Source organism: Hemitrygon akajei, chromosome 16, assembly GCF_048418815.1.
Source record: "Hemitrygon akajei chromosome 16, sHemAka1.3, whole genome shotgun sequence".
NCBI classification, from domain to species: domain Eukaryota; kingdom Metazoa; phylum Chordata; class Chondrichthyes; order Myliobatiformes; family Dasyatidae; genus Hemitrygon; species Hemitrygon akajei.
Window position 1 is genome coordinate 72,329,049 of NC_133139.1, and position 16,617 is coordinate 72,345,665.

The following is a 16,617-nucleotide window of genomic DNA, read 5'->3' on the forward strand; positions in this document are numbered from 1 at the left end:
GAAATATTAAATGAATAGCAAGTGAAATTTTAATAAAGTAATATACTGTACAGGCACAGATAAAATAAAGGGTACAGGAATTAACTTGTACAGAAAAATTGAGCACTTCCAATTCTAAAGTGAAACGTTTAATATACCTTCAGGCAAAGTTACACGTCTGCAAGTGTGGGGTTGTCAGGATCATCAACATCTTCATCCTGAAAAATGGGTGAAGCATCAGGAACTGGTGCTGAAACTGGCACAAGTTTCTTCAACAAACTCTGCTGCTGCTTCTTTTTCTGCTGAACGTTTTTCACCACAAACTGCACGAAACTGTGAGCTATGATGATGTTTGAACCAATGAAGCCAGCCTTCACTATAGTCACACTCATAATCTAGTCCTAGTTCTTCATGAAACACTTTTGCTTGTTCCTTCACCATATCTCCAGATAGTTCAACACCTTCACTTGCATGAAGATTAAACCATGTTATCAGCACTTTACCTAGTTCCGAACTTCTTCCGCCTCTCATTGTTTTTGTTATGCACATGTTTCTTTGAGCCACTATCAGCAAAAAAATGTAGCAGTTTTTCTTTGTTTCTTTATATCGTACACTGTGGAAGAGCCAATGTTGTAACACTCGCAGAAGCTTTTCACCGATACACCACTGTCCAGTTTTTTCAAGAGTTCAACCTTACCTGTAATGGATAATGTGCGGTGGTTTTGCTTTACAGCACAAGGTGCATTTCCTTTACTCACTGGGGTCACAATTGGGGCTAAAAAAGAGCAAATGATATTAATAAATGCAGGAAAACAAGCAGGAATCGCCCATCTGTGCTTACAAGAGCGCACTAACACGTGAACAAATCTAGTGCAACCAAAACGCAGCAGATTGGTACGGTGGCCCGGGGAATTTGAAATCAGTGCCAGATTATCGAAGGAATCGGATTACAGGTGAAGGTCGACTGTATCACCCAACTACCTGCAGCCTATACTTCACTGAAACTTATCTCTGACACGCTCAGAATCCTGGATGATCATAAGTGTGTCCAGGAACTGCAGTTGGTTACACTTCCTACAGGTGTAATCCCGCAGGACTGCTACACTAATCATCATCCTAATAATCCAAGTACAAATAAAGCTCAAAAAGCTACCAGTGCCTTCCTTAACTCTTTTCTCCTTCTTTGCTAAATCTTCATGTTGACATCAAACATGGCACTTCAAACAGAACCCCTTTTCAGATGACCACACTAACATGATTGCTCTGGTAGAGCCTGCTTCTCTTTTATAGTCCTAGAGGAAGTTTGAAACTCTGGCACTTCCTCTCTGCTGATAAAACAGGAGTTCTTACCTGCCAAACAAGTCTTAAACGTGAGTTGCATTGGAAGGGTGTGAGAGAAGGTGGAGATAGAAGAATGGACATAGAGTCTTAGGGCGCAGGCACTTGCGAATACTTTTGAAAGTGGAAATGTCTTATAGTTCAAGATGTAACTCCCTCCAGATTTGGAGCCCTTCCTTGGTGTTTGACTCATTTGTTTGTTGGCCCTGCTCCTCTCTGGACTGCTGAAAGTGGCCTCTCCATTTACAGTATTACAGAACACGGAAGGGTGGTGGAACTTGAAGTCAATTCAACAGGAAACTGTGGGAGGAGGGATGGGGCCTGGTGGGTCAGGAGTTCTGTGAGCAGTGGTGTGTTGCAGAGCTTGGTGCTGGTCTGCTGTTCGTCATATGCAATTAAGACCCATCGGGACCACTACATTTTGGTCCATTTAAGTGGCTGCACCAATTACCAGTAGTTTCATGGAAATGGTTAAGGCATATTTAAAAAAAAACAAGATAAGCTATCGTTTATCTGAGTAACAAATTGTGCATTTAATTGAAATGCAGAACACTACCAACACCACCACAGTACTGTAAAACTGCACTAGTTCCTGATAGTTTTTTGATGGAAGTGTGTCAGGATCCTCAATACAGTCAGCTAGGAACTGCATTTCCTCCACTGAACACTGCCATGTTCTTTGGATTGACTATAAGTGAACAAAATCAGCACAGTCACTGACTGCGGATAATGGACTGCCTTCATGCAATGCTTTCAATGATTGCGACCACCAAATATTCATTTCATTGTAATATTCAATGTTGTACTTTAAAATTCTTTGTACTTCCTAACTTTTTGAAGAAGTGAAATTGTTTTATTTTCACTCCTGGCTGTTTCTGGTATCTCCAAACCTGAATGTTTGAACCCGCAATAAGCAAAATAGTTCTGAATTGTCTTACTGCTCATTTCTCACCAACTATCAGTGACAAAAATCACTGCTTTTTGAACACAAACACAGAGAACTGACACTACTTAAAAACTATAAACACAAGAAATTCTGCAGATACTAGTGATCCAAAGCAAAACACAAAATGTTGGAGGAACTTTAGCAGTCAGGTAGCGTCCATGGAAATGAACAAACAGTTGACGTTTCAGGTCGAGACCCCTCTTCAAGACTATTTTAAAAATTGTGTACTCTATTAATGCTGTGGCATCTAATGGCCACACAAGTGGATACGACTGGCTTTATTTTGAAACTGTTTGGCAATTCCTGTCCCAATCAAGCAGCATAATGTCCCAAATATTAAATGTCCTGACCCAAGCTCCTATTCATTCTTAAGTAGTTTTAGTAGGTCAGTGGACGAGGAAATATTTAATTGAAGGTTAACTTCTCTTTTCTCCTGCTTATCTCTTTCTACTCCAAATACCAGGTGGGAATGAGATTGGCCTTCTGATATTTGACATATTTGTCATTGCATTGTGCCTGGCGTCCTTTATTCTGTGCTTGAGGTCAATCATCCGTGGAATCAAGCTGCAAGCTGTGAGTACACATGTCATCTTGTTTCCAGCATTAGTAGAGATGGAAGAAAGCTGATAAATCCAAAGGGTCATCTGTATTTCAGGGTTTTGTGAGGTGGCTACAGAGATAGTAGGTACACTGGTTGCATCTTCCAAACTTCCCATGGATGAGAAGCAGCAAATGTACCCCCACCAAAGGCATGAGTGGAAGAGAAAGATCTTGCACACGAGTTAGCCTAATCTCAGAATGAGTAGAGGAAAAGTTGCATTCATTCCCTTTCAACAGTTGTAACAGGACACTTAGGATGGGCAGAGTAGACAAAAGAGATGCAGTAGATGCGGTGTACTTGGATTTTCAGAAGGCCTTCGACAAGGTGCCGCATATGAGGCTGCTTAGCAAGATAAGAGTCCATGGAATTACAGGGAAATTACTAGTGTGCGTGAAGCATTGGCTGGTCAGTAGAAAACAGAGAGTGGGACTAAGGGGATCCTATTCTGGCTGGCTGCTGGTTACCAGTGGAGTTCCACAGGGGTCAATGCTGGGACCGCTGTTTTTTACGATGTATGTCAGTGATTTGGACTACAGTATTACAGTTGGCCCTCCTCATCCGTGGGTTCCGCATAACGCGGATTCAACCAACCGCGGATCGGTAAAACCCGGAAGTTCTCTCTCCAGCACTTGTTGATTGAGCATGTACAGACTTTTTTCTTGTCAGTATTCCCTAAACAATACAGTATAACAACTATTTATGTAGCATTTACATTGTATTAGTTATTATAAGTAATCTAGAGATGATTTAAAGTATATGGGAGGATGTGCATAGGTTACCGCGGAGTGGGATCGAAAAAAAATGGAAGTTCTCTCTCCAGCATTTGTTGTTTGAGCATGTACAGACTTTTTTTTGTCATTATTCCCTAAACAACTATTTACATAGCATTTTCTTTGTATTAGGTATTATAAGTAAGTCGGAACAGGTACATCCAGTATTATTTAGCGTCAGTTAGTCAAACGTTTGTCTTAGTATGTAATATATATTTTACCTTTCTATGCATATAAAACACTTAAGAAACATATGTATTTCAATAATTAAACCACTGCGTTGCTTAGTAATAATTGTAGCTTTCACTGTGGCAAGGCCTTTCACATGCTCCATTATTCTCACTTTATCCTTTAAAATTGTTCAGATCGTTGACCGACTGTAGCCTAATGCTTTTCCAATGACCGATGGGATTTCACCTCTTTCCAATCGCTTTATTATTTCCACTTTATTTTCAATTGTGATCGTTTTCCGTCAACAGAGCAGAAACACTGCGGGCAGTGGGTCCTGAGCTCCGCCGAGTCCTAAAGTCCACCGCACTGAGAGGTTAAATAAGGGACTAGGGCATCCAAGTTTTTTGGTATCTGTGGGGGGGGGGGGGGGTCCCGGAACCAATCCCCCACAGATAAGGAGGGCCGACTATAATGGATTTCTGGCTAAATTTGCTAATGATACAAAGATAGGTGGAGGAGCGGGTAGTGTTGAGGAAACAGAGCCTGCAGAGAGACTTAGATAGTTTAGGGGAATGGGCAAAGAAGTGGCAAATGAAATAGAATGTTGGAAAGTGTATGGTCATGCACTTTGGTGGAAGAAATAAACAAACAGACTATTATTTAGATGGGGAGACAATTCAAAATGCAGAGATGCAAAGGGACTTGGGAGGCCTTGTGCAAGATACCCTAAAGGTTAACCTCCAAGTTGAGTCGGTTGTGAAGAAGGCAAATGCAATGTTGGCATTCATTTCTAGAAGTATAGAGTATAAGAGCAGGGACGTGATGTTGAGGCTCTATAAAGCACTTGTGAGACCACACTTGGAGTGTTGTGTGCAGTTTTGGGCTCTTTATTTTAGAAAGGATATACTGACATTGTAGAGTGTTCACAGAACATTCACAAGAAGGATTCCAGGAATGAAAGGGGTACTGCATGAGGAAAGTCTGGCAGCTCTTGGGCTGTATTCCCTGGAGTTCAGGAGGAGGAGGGGGATCTCATAGAAACATTCTGAATGTTAAAAGGCCTGAACAGATTAGATAGGGGAAAGTTATTTCCCATGTAGGGGATTCTAGGACAAGTGGGCACAACTTCAGGATTGAAGGACATCCTTTTAGAACTGAGATGCGGAGAAATTACTTTAGTCAGAGGGTGGTAAATCGGTGGAATTTGTTGCCACAAGCGGCTGTGGAGGCCAAGTCTTAGGGTGTGTTTAAAGCAGAGATAGATAGGATCTTGATTAGCCAGGGCATCAAAGGGTATGGGGTGAAAGCAGGGGAGTTGGGATGACTGGAAGAATTGGATCAGCCCATGATTGAATGGTAGAGCAGACTTGATGGGCCGAATGTCCTACTTCTGCTCCAATGTCTTATAGTCAATGTGAACGTACAAAACAGAAATCTGTCAGATTTTTGGTGGAGTTGCAGCAGTAGAATAGAGGAGAGGGAACCCATTGTGTTTCAGCTTTTCGCATGCCTTCATCAAGAGATTATTAAACAGAACCTTGGTTGGCATGGACCAGTTGAGCTGAAGGGTTTGTTTCCATTCTGTATAATTCAGAGAATGAGAATGCATATGTAACTCTCAGGGTTGTCCAGCACGTGTTCATCTAGGGGAAAACAACTTCTGGCCCCACCAAACTGAGCAATCTTGTTTGTGTGGATGCTGCATGATGTGTTGCCCGGTTACAAATCCGCACAGCAAAATATCAGACAGTACACCATATGCAATTAAATGACTGAACTTTATAAATCTTAATCTGGATAGAGGATTAGTAAAGAAAATAAAAAGTAAAAGGGCCCATTTTAAGGAAAAAGTCTATTGCGCATCGTTGAGTATGTAAATGGGCTTGGTGAATGGTTAAGGACGTGTCAGATGGAACATAAAATGGGAAGATGTTATACACTATAAGTGAAAATTAAAATAAATGGTAGATGTTAGAAATCTGAAGCAAACGGTTAGAGATGCTTAGCTACTCAGGCAGTATTGGTGGAAACAGAGGCAGACATTTTAGATCATGCCCTAGGAAAGAGACAAGTTGGGTTTTAGGGGACAGAAGGTCATGAAGGATAGAACACAATAGGATTTTCTGATAGGGTGAGGCCTAATTGAGTTAATGGGTGTCTGAAATTTGGTTTCCCTCTTTCCCAGTTAAAACCACAGCTGTTTCATTCTCTACAGATGCATTTTCTGAGATTGCTGGACATTTGTGTTCAGAAGGATCCAGATGCCAATGCACAGAAATAACTGAAAGTTGAGAACTGGGAATGCAAGAAGTATTGGTCTTTATTGAAAGAGAATTAGAGTAACAAAAACACATGCCTTCCTTGAATTATAAAGGGCTATGGTGAAGAAATACTGGGAATAACAAAATTAACAGTTAAACTTAGTATTTTATCAGTGAGGCCATGCTAAGGTTGGTGGGCAGTCTCTGAGTTTGGTTTTTGATTACTTTTCTGTTCAAGTGTTTAATGACCTAATTTTGTGCTATCATCAAGTATAGCTCTAAAACGATCCCTTCAGTGCTGTGCAAAGCATGGCTGTCATTCCCATTTCAGTTACTGGATCCATTTCACACAGGGAAATGGGTATTTGTTTCCAACCAACTTTAGCCCTCAGATAAGAATGTAAAACAGTACAGGGGCAGGCCTACACGCACAAGGTTTATACTGACCATGATGCCAATTTTATCTAATCTGATCTGCCTGCTCTAAACCCCTCCCTTTCCTGTCTGTTCCTGTACCCATCTGGATGCCTCTCAAGCATTAGTATTGTGTTTGCTTCCATCGCTTCCCTTGCAGTCCATTCCAAACACCTACCGTTCTCTGTAGATAAAAATAATTGGCCTTGTAAATCATCCCTGAACTTTCCCCTTCAGTATTTGACATTTCCATCCTGGGCAAAAGACTGTGATTCTCTCTCCAGATCTATCAATGGTCTCATTGTTAATTATCTGTACAATAGGAGTGTTCTGTAGCAGTTCAGCTGAGAACCTGAGATGTTAAAATCTCCCTTGGCATGTCCACCTTTGCCTCACCCACCTCAGCAGCTTTGTACAGTATATATCTGTCACTGTAGATTGGCAGCGAGTCTGAGGTGCCAAGAGATTTAAAACTGTGGATGTTGAGGGATTCATTAAACCTCTTTTTTTAATCCAGCGATTTAGGGAATTTTTCAAGCTGAAGCACAAAAAGGATGTGTCCTACACCACTCGCTTGGAGTTTATCAATGGCTGGTATGTTCTGCTGATTATCAGTGACATGCTCACCTTTGTGGGTACGATCATGAAGATAGGAATCGAGTCCAAGGTATGGGAAGTCGTATCATTTCATGCTGCATATTATTGAACTTGTGACTTCATTCAGTGCAGAAAGGCATGCTACTGATCCTCAGTAAATGGTTTAAATTCAAAGTAAACTTATTAGCAAATTACATATGTTACCATACACAACCCTGGGATTTGTTTTCTTGCTGGCATACACAGTAAATCCAATGACTTTAACAGAACCAATGAAAGACTGCATCCAACTGTATGGACAGCCAGTGTGCAAAAGATGACAAACTACAAAAAAAATAAAAAAAATAAACAATAAATATTGAGAATATGAGAAGAGTCCTTGAAAGTGAGTCCCTAGATTGTGGGACTAGTTCAGCAATGAGGCGAAGGAAGTTATCCCCTCTGGTTCAGGAGCCTGATGTTTGAAGGGTAATAACTGGTCCTGAGCCTGGTGGTGAGAGTCCTGAGGCTCCTGTCCCACCTTTCTGATGTCAGCAGCGAGAAGAGAACATGACCTGGGTGATGTGGTCCCTGATGATGATGCTTTCCTGTGACAGAGCTGTGTCGATGTGCTCAGTGGTGGGGAGGGCTTTACCTGTGATGGACTGAGCCATATCCACTACCTTTAGTAGGATGTTTTGTTCAAGGGCATTGGTATTTCCATACCATGCCGTGATGCAACCAGTCAATATGCTCTCCATTACACATCCGTAGAAGTTTGTCAAAAGTTTTAAATGCCATGCCAAATCTTTGCAAACTCTGGAGGAAGTAGAGGTGCTTTCACAGGAAAAACAAACATTACACACAATTTTTAAAGAAAACACAATTAGAACAAAGAACAAACCCCATTTTAGTGTAAGGTCTATACACCTGCATGAGATTCCTACAAGTGTTGGCAGGACCCGTGTTTATTGCGCTGGTCATGAATTGAGTGGTGTGCCAGTTCGGAGTCATTGTGGGGCTGTAGATACCCGTGTACTTGGCGAGGACACGACAGCAGCTTTCCTTCCCTGGGTGACTGGCAGAAACCAGGTGGGCTTTTGCAGTTGTCCGCTAATTTCATGGTCGCTGTTTGAGATGGCACTGGTGAAACACAGTGATGACTTACGGGCAGTAAATAAAACTACTAACTATTAATCACAATTTTTCTGGAAAACCATCACAGTAGTCGATAGCCTATAACTTCCCTTTTGGAGCTGAGCTTTTGAACTGCCTTTACAATCTGGCAGTTTTTGCAGTGTGAGCTGAAGTCTTGAAGATGCAGAACGATTGTGCTGTGGTGTGTACAGGCTGAATTGAAGCAGTGGGGCCTGTGCCCGCGAATGAGGAACGAGCCAGTGAATGGCCACTGCTGGAGCGGTCCTGGATCAGGTTTGAAATGGCAGATCTGTGGTGAGGTGAGGGAGATTTGAGGTGGCAGCGCCCAGGCCTGAGAGCTAAGACTGAGCCAATGTTTTTGCGATTTAAGCACTGGGCCAGATGGGAAAGGTTGGGTATATGTAAAATCAAGGGAGTGGGCTTCAGGCTCAAGACCGTATCAAAGTGGCAGTGCCCACTTCCAAGAGCAAAGAATGAGCTGAGGTTTGGTTGATTTAAGCGCTGGGCCAGATTGAAAAGGTCTGTTAGGCCAGAGACCAGGCACGGGCTGGTGTTCAGCTCACTGCTCAGTGAGGTTTACTTGTCTCTATGCTGAACTGAGGCTGTGGCCTGAACTGATGGGCTCCTGAATCGGCTGTGACTGGTTTGCTGGCTGGGAACTCACTTACTTGAACTTTGGTTCTGAATGTTATTGGTTACCTTTTATTGTTGGGACGATTTGTTCATTTTTTTTACACATTGGCTGTTTGACTGTCTTTTTTAAAAAAATGATTTTCATTGTTTTGTGGCTGCCTGTAAGGAAACAAAGCTCAAGGCTGTATGTATTATACGTACTTTGATAATGTACTTTGAACTTTCTACTTGTTGGCAGATAGGAAATAGCTTTTCAATCTCTGTATACTCACGGTTTCATGTAGCTTAACGGACTTTAAAATTATGCTGTTCGAATGGCAGTTGTTCCATCTGCCCCGGCCCAAGCTCGGCCCACCCTGACCGTCCGACGCCGGCCCGAGCTCGGCCCACCCTGACCGTCCGACGCCGGCCCGAGCTCGGCCCACCCTGACCGTCCGACGCCGGCCCGAGCTCGGCCCACCCTGACCGTCCGACGCCGGCCCGAGCTCGGCCCACCCTGACCGTCCGACGCCGGCCCGAGCTCGGCCCACCCTGACCGTCCGACGCCGGCCCGAGCTCGGCCCACCCTGACCGTCCGACGCCGGCCCGTGCTCGGCCCACCCTGACCGTCCGACGCCGGCCCGTGCTCGGCCCACCCTGACCGTCCGACGCCGGCCCGTGCTCGGCCCACCCTGACCGTCCGACGCCGGCCCGTGCTCGGCCCACCCTGACCGTCCTACGCCGGCCCGTGCTCGGCCCACCCTGACCGTCCGACGCCGGCCCGTGCTCGGCCCACCCTGACCGTCCGACGCCGGCCCGTGCTCGGCCCACCCTGACCGTCCGACGCCGGCCCGTGCTCGGCCCACCCTGACCGTCCGACGCCGGCCCGTGCTCGGCCCACCCTGAACTGGTAGTACTGTTGATAGTGCCACCTGCTGGGATGTTGCACTATCACATCAGTGTGTAACTCAGTGAAAGACAGGTGTGATATAAGGCACTCGTTCAGCTGCATGCAAAATACAGAATCAGATTTAGGTTTAATATCATTGGCATATGTTGTGAAAATTGTTAACTTTGTCGCAGCAGTACAATGCAATAGATGATAAATATAGAGAAAAAACCTGAACTACTGTAAATGTATGTGTGTGTGTGTGTATATGTATATGTGATTAGATATGTATATATAATATTGATCCCAAGTGGGAAATTCTTTTGTTACAGCAGCAACATTTAAAACCATACTTAGCAGTGTGCAGACTTAACTAATAATAAAGTAGGCAATAATTTACCAATGTACAATAATAATGTGTAAAATAAGATGTGTGTTCTCCTGTCACACAGAGATGAACTTCTCAATCTCTGTATACTTTATTGTCACCAAACAATTGATACTAGAGCGTACAATCATCACAGCGATATTTGATTCTGCACTTCACGCTCCCTGAAGTACAAATCAAAGTAAATATAATAATTTAAATTATAAATCATAATTAGAAAATAGAAAAGGGAAAGTAAGGTAGTACAAGTCATGTCCGGATATTTGGAAGGTACGGCCCAGATCCGGGTCTGGATCTGTTCAGCAGTCTTATCACAGTTGGAAAGAAGCTGTTCCCAAATCTGGCTGTACGAATCTTCAAGTTCCTGAACCTTCTCCTGGAAGGAAGAGAGACAAAAAGTGTGGTGGCTGGGTGGGTCGTGTCCTTGATTATCCTGGCAGCACTGCTCCGACAGCGTGCGGTGTAAAGTGAGTCCAAGGATGGAAGATTGGTTTGTGTGACGTGCTGGGCTATGTTCACAATCTTCTGCAGTTTCTTCCGGTCTTGGGCAGGACAACTTCCATACCAGGTTGTGATGCACCCTGGAAGAATGCTTTCTATGGTGTATCTATAAAAATTAGTGAGGGTTTTGGGGGACAGGCCAAATTTCTTCAGCTTTCTCAGGAAGTAAAGGTGCTGGTGGGCCTTCTTGGCAGTGGACTCTGCTTGGTTAGATCAAGTCAGGTCATTTGTGATATTCACCCCGAGGAACTTAAAGCTTTTGACCTGTTCCACCTGCGCACCACCGATGTAGATGGGGTCGTGCGGTCCGCTACTCCTTCTGAAGTCAACAACCAATTCCTTCGTCTTGCTGACGTTGAGGGATAGGTTATTGTCTTCGCATCATGCCACCAGGTTCTTAATTTCCTCTCTGTACTCAGACTCATCATTACCCAAGATACGGCCTATAATTGTGGTGTCATCAGCAAACTTATATATTGAGTTCGATGGAAACTTGGCTACACAATCATGGGTGTACAGTGAGTACAGCAGGGGGCTGAGTACACAGTCTTGTGGGGCACTGGTGCTCAGAGTGATTGTAGAGGAGAGCTTGTCCCCTATTTTTACAGCCTGGGTCTTGTCTGTGAGGAAGTTGAAGATCCAGCTGCAGATCTGAGTACTCACGGTATACGCTTATTGCATTTGGTAGGAAAGATTTTCTGTAACGATTGTTGTGACAGCGGAGCTGAATGAGCCTGTTTGAAGGGTGCTCTGCTGCTTATTCAGTAGGTCACAGAGAGGATGTGCCAGATTGTCCCCAGTGGATATCAGTTTGTTTAGTAACCTCCTCTCCACCACAAACTCAAGAGTCCAGGTTGTAGCCAAGGACAGATCCAGCCATTTTGATGAGTTTATTTAGTCTTTTTGCATCACCAGCATCGATGCTACTCCCCCAACATAAAGCAGCAAAGAAGGCTGCACTCACTACAACAGACCGGTAAAAGATCTCCAACATCCTGCTGCATACATTGAAGGATCTCAGCTTCCTCAGAAAATAGTCTTTTTTATTATTTATATATATAGTTGTTCAGTGCGGGCCTTCAGGCTTATGTACCTCCTTCCTGACAGTAACAATGAGAAGATGGCATGTCCTGGGTGATGGAGATCCTTAATGATGGATGCTGCCTTCCTGAGGCACCGCTCCTTGGTTACTACAGATGTTGGTGCCTATGATGGAACTGACTAATTTTACAACTTTCTGTAATGTACTTCAATCCTGTGCAGTAGCTCCCACTCTCCCATGCCAGACGGTGATGCAGCCAGTCAGAATACTCTCCAAGGTACATCTGAAGAAGTTTTCACTGTTTTACGTGACAAACCAAATCTCCTCCAAGGCCTAATGAAATATAGCCACTGTCTTGCTGCCTTTATAGCTGCATAAATATGTTGCGACAAGATTAAGTCCTCAGAGATATTGACACCCAGGAAGTTGAAATTGCTCACTCTCTCTACTTCGGATCCCTCCATATGATTGGTTTGTGTTCCCTCATTCTACCCTTTCTGAAGTCAGCTCTTTGGTCTTGCTGACGTTGAGTGTAAAGTTGTTGTTAGGACACCACTCAACTAGTTGGTATATCTCACTCCTGTATGCTCTTATCACCTTTTGAGATTCTGTCAACAATGGTTGTATCACCAGCAAATTTATAGATGACATTTGAGCTATGCCTAGCCCTACAGTCACAGGAGTAGAGAGAGTTGAGCTGTGGGCTAAGCACACATCCCTGTGGCACCAGTGTTAATTGTCAGTGAGGTGAAGGTGTGATTTCCAATCTGCACAGATTATGGTCTTCTGGCAGAGGGTGGTACAGAGGCCCAGGTTCTGTTGCTTTTTGATCAGGACTGTAGGAATGATGGTGTTGGAATGCTGAGCTCTAGTCAATAAACAGCATCCTGACATAGGTATTTGTATTGTCCAGATGTTCCAAGTCTGCTGGAGAGCCATTGAGATTGTGTCTGCCATAGACTTATTGCGGCAGTAGGCAAATCCGCTGTAGGTCCAGGTTTTTACTGAGGCAGGAGTTGTTTGTAGACATGACCAACCTCAGAGCATTTAATCACTAGACACGAGTGCTACTGGACAATAGCCATTAAGACAGCTCACCCTGCTCTTGGACGCTGGTATAATTGTTGCCCTTTTGAAGCAAGTGGGAACTTATGATTGCACCAATGAGTGATTGAAAACATCTTTGTTTGAAAAACCCAGCCAAATGGTTAGCCCAAGTTTAAAAAGCTTTGCCAGGTACCCCATAGGGGTCTGTCGTCTTGTGAGTGTTCACTCTCCTGAAAGGCAGTTTCATTGCCATCCTCTGCCACCAGTGAGGCTTTGATTACGGATTCCTGATGATTGGCTCCTGTGCCTATCAGCCAGGATCAGTTGGCTTGGTGGCTGGATCTCTAGCATGAATTAACAAAGTTCAAAGTAAGTTTAATACAGAGGTCATCTGTCACTATCTGCAATCCTGAGATTCATTTTCGTACGGACAGTCATGGTAAATACAAGAAGCACATGTCAATGGAAAAACTACACCCAACAAGACAAACAGCAACCCAAAGTGCAAAAGACAACAAAAATAAAAAAAACTAAATAATTAAGCAATAAATATCAAGAACATGAGAGGAAGAGTCCTTGAAAGTGGGTCCATAGGTTGTGGGAACAGTTTAGTGATGGGACAAGTGACGTTGAGTGAAGTTACCTATCTGGTTCAAGAGCCTGATGGCTGAGGGGTAATAACTATTCCTGAACCGGGTGGTGTGAGTCCTGAGGCTCCTGTACCACCTGATAACAACAGCGAGACGAGAGCATGACCTGGGTGTTTGGGGTCCTTAATGATCAATGCTTGCCAACAGAATTGCGGAGAGCAGTAACTGAGTTTGCTTGGTGCTTCAATAGGAGTGTAGTACCATGTTGCAGCCAAGCAATACAATAAGAATAAACTCTTTCAGAAGACTGGGAGTACCAATTGCTCATCACTGAAAGCACGTCATTTCTACTGCACCTTCCAAGCTTGCATTATAACGGCCACTGTGCTTTAAAGGCAATTTGAAGTGGCAGCTTTAACAAGGAAGCACTTTTATTTGTTGTAGGTGTTAATAACAGCCAAGTAATGACTTACTAGGTGCCAAGCAAGGGATAAATAATGACCAGAATATTAGAGCAAAGAACCGGCCTTTTCCCCAATAGTGTGCTGGAATATTTAGTACTGATGATTTTAAAGGTTTGCAGTGTGAGCCAGTGAAATGTCAGGAGTACCTGTATAGTAAACCTCATCAGTATTGTGTTTAATCCAAATGTTTTGTTCTTGTTTTCAGAACTATGCATCCTATGACCTGTGCAGTATTCTGCTAGGGACCTCAACTCTGTTAGTTTGGGTTGGAGTGATTCGCTATTTGAGTTTCTTTCAGAAATACAATGTAAGTAAGAGCAATACGAAGCGAAATCAAAGCCTTCACCATCAAAGAAATTAAAGATTGTAATGTGGTGTTCAAGTTATCCGTGCTAAGACTGATCTCTCTCTCATCTATGTAATAAATCCATGGTTCATTGGGTACATTTAATGTCAGATAAATGAATACAATCTACATCCTGAGATTCTTTTTCTTCGCAAACATCCACAAAAGCAGAGGAGTGCCCCCAAAGAAAGAATGACGGTTAAATATTAGAACCCCAAAGACCCCCCCCAACTCCCCTCCATGCATAAGCAGCACCAAAGCAATGACCCTTTGTCCCCCACCAAGCACTTGAGCGTGCAGCAAAGCATCCATAAAGACACAGGCTTGCAGTACCCCAAAGACTACCCGTTCACCCGGTATTTGACATACCACAGGCTCTCTCTCTCTGCCTAATAAGGGAGAAAGAGGTGTCCCCATCTCACAGCAAGAGGGGAGACATAACACAACAACTCACTGATTTGTGGTGTTAAAAATCTGTTTCCACACTTCTGAGCTCTGTTCCCAGCTTTCGATCTTCCATCTCCCACAACACCACTGTTTTCTGTGGTGGCGCTGATCTCGAGTCCGTCCACCTCCAGAGCGATGAAATCCTGGAACCCTGAAGGCGTGCTACTGTTATAGGCTGCGTCCTTGGCATATCGAATAGCGGCCAGTTGTGAGATCCCAAGAGTGGGTCCCATTTCCACAAAGAACCGAAGTCAGCATGCAACTCCAGGACAAGGTCTTCAAAAGAACCCTGAAAGGGAAAAACAGAGATACTAAAGATAGAAATAGAGCTGTTTCCAAAGATACAAGCAAAGGAATTGCTTAGGCGCCATTGTCCTCCTAAGCTCCGCCCTCGAATCTTTATCTTAACTGCATTTACTTGTAAAGCTTGGACTTGAAATTTTGCATATGTATCCTTACCCCAACCACACCTTTCCTACCCACCCAAGACTCAATAGTACTTGGAAGAAGAGATTTCAAGATTTTTGACACACCTTTTTGTGGGAGAAATAGTTCCTGTTACCACCCCTGGGCAACTTGGACTCGATTCTGATGTTATTGCTTGCCCTAGTCTTGCCTCACAGAGTAAATAGTTTCTATCTGCTAAAAAAAAACACACTTTCAGTTATCCTAAACTCAACTGAATCATCCTTTAATATTTGGGGATCCAAGCCATCTCCATGTGAAAAAAGGATCTAGTGCTTTCCCAGAGTACGTGACAAATAAAGTCATCTTGGGCTTCCAGCCAGGTACAGGTATCAATTGTTACTGATGTTTCGATGGCCTACTCCGCTATCTTTAATGATGATGCCTGGGCATGTCTAGTCCAGTGGTAGTTGTACTCCTGTAGTTTGTCCTGCCTGGTTAGTCATCCTATCCAGTTTCTGCTCTCCCACCTTGTTTACAATTGAATTCTAGTTTTTACTTGGAGTGAGACCTGGAGTTTTTACTTGGAGTGAGACCTTCACCTTTGTTAAAACTCTTTTCCTCTAGTTTTATTTCAATCGTTTCCTTTCTCAGGTCCCAAAGCCAATGATGTGGCACAGTTTTTTTATGTTGTCGAAGTCAATCCTATGGCGAATGCAGTGTTCTGCCAGCTGATCTGAGTCCCTGGTCATCTTTGTCCCACATAAGCTGTGACTTGAGTTTCCATGTGGGCTTGTGGATTTCCTGGTACTCGGGTTGGCTGGCGTTTACAGGATCCCCTGTGAATGCGGAGCAGCATATATCGGCCAGACAGGATGGACAGTGGAAACCCACATGAAGGAGCACTGGAGGTGTATCCGCTTGGGTAACCTGAAGAAAACAGTGGTAGCAGAACACTGTATTTCCAATTGACTTTGGCACAAAACTACTGTGTCATGCCAATGGCTTTTGGGATCGCCTGGTAAAGGAAGCCATTGAAATAAAACTAGAGTAAAAGAATTTTAACAAGGACGGAGGTCTCGATCTAAGTAAGCACTGGAATTCGATTTTGAACAAGGTAGGAGAGTGGAAACCTGTTTGGATGAGGATTATCCAATGAGGACGACGGAGGTGTGTATATACCACCCCTGTATGAGAGTTTGATCATATGAAGCCCTGTGTGTATTACATTGCAGCTTTGTTCTCAGGTTACTGAAGTGTCTGTCTTCCTACAGATCCTCATTGTGACTCTCCGAGCATCTTTCCCGAATGTGATCAGATTCTGCTGCTGTGTTGCTGTGATCTATATGGGTTACTGTTTTTGTGGCTGGATAGTGCTGGGTCCGTATCATGAGAAGGTATGTCGGGATAATGCTGTCATCATAAGGTCAGGACTGGAAGTATCCTGCCTTTTTTGACCTGGAACTCTCAGTTCTCTCTACAGCCGTTGCAGTGGTGTGATAACTGTTCTGGCAGCTTGTTTGTTTTGATAGTGTAATAAATGACTGGCTAATTAATCTCATTGGGACTAGTTGAGTGCAAATGTTGACCAGCGGTTCAAGAATGCTTCTCTGCATTTGATTTAACAGAGGACTTGTACACCAGAGGTGTAGAGAGAGAGAGGGAGAGAGAG

The 16,617-nt window shown here is 43.7% G+C and overlaps 1 protein-coding gene across 1 annotated transcript in view; it reads left to right on the top strand.

Annotated features, from left to right (window-relative positions):
• Positions 1-16,617, top strand: part of mcoln1a (mucolipin TRP cation channel 1a) — a 74,812-nt gene that overhangs the window by 41,140 nt on the left and 17,055 nt on the right. The window contains exons 8-11 of the mRNA XM_073069161.1: positions 2,727-2,836; positions 6,998-7,147; positions 13,953-14,054; positions 16,220-16,342. Coding sequence (XP_072925262.1) covers positions 2,727-2,836; positions 6,998-7,147; positions 13,953-14,054; positions 16,220-16,342 — 485 coding nt within the window. The remainder of the gene's footprint in view (positions 1-2,726; positions 2,837-6,997; positions 7,148-13,952; positions 14,055-16,219; positions 16,343-16,617) is intronic.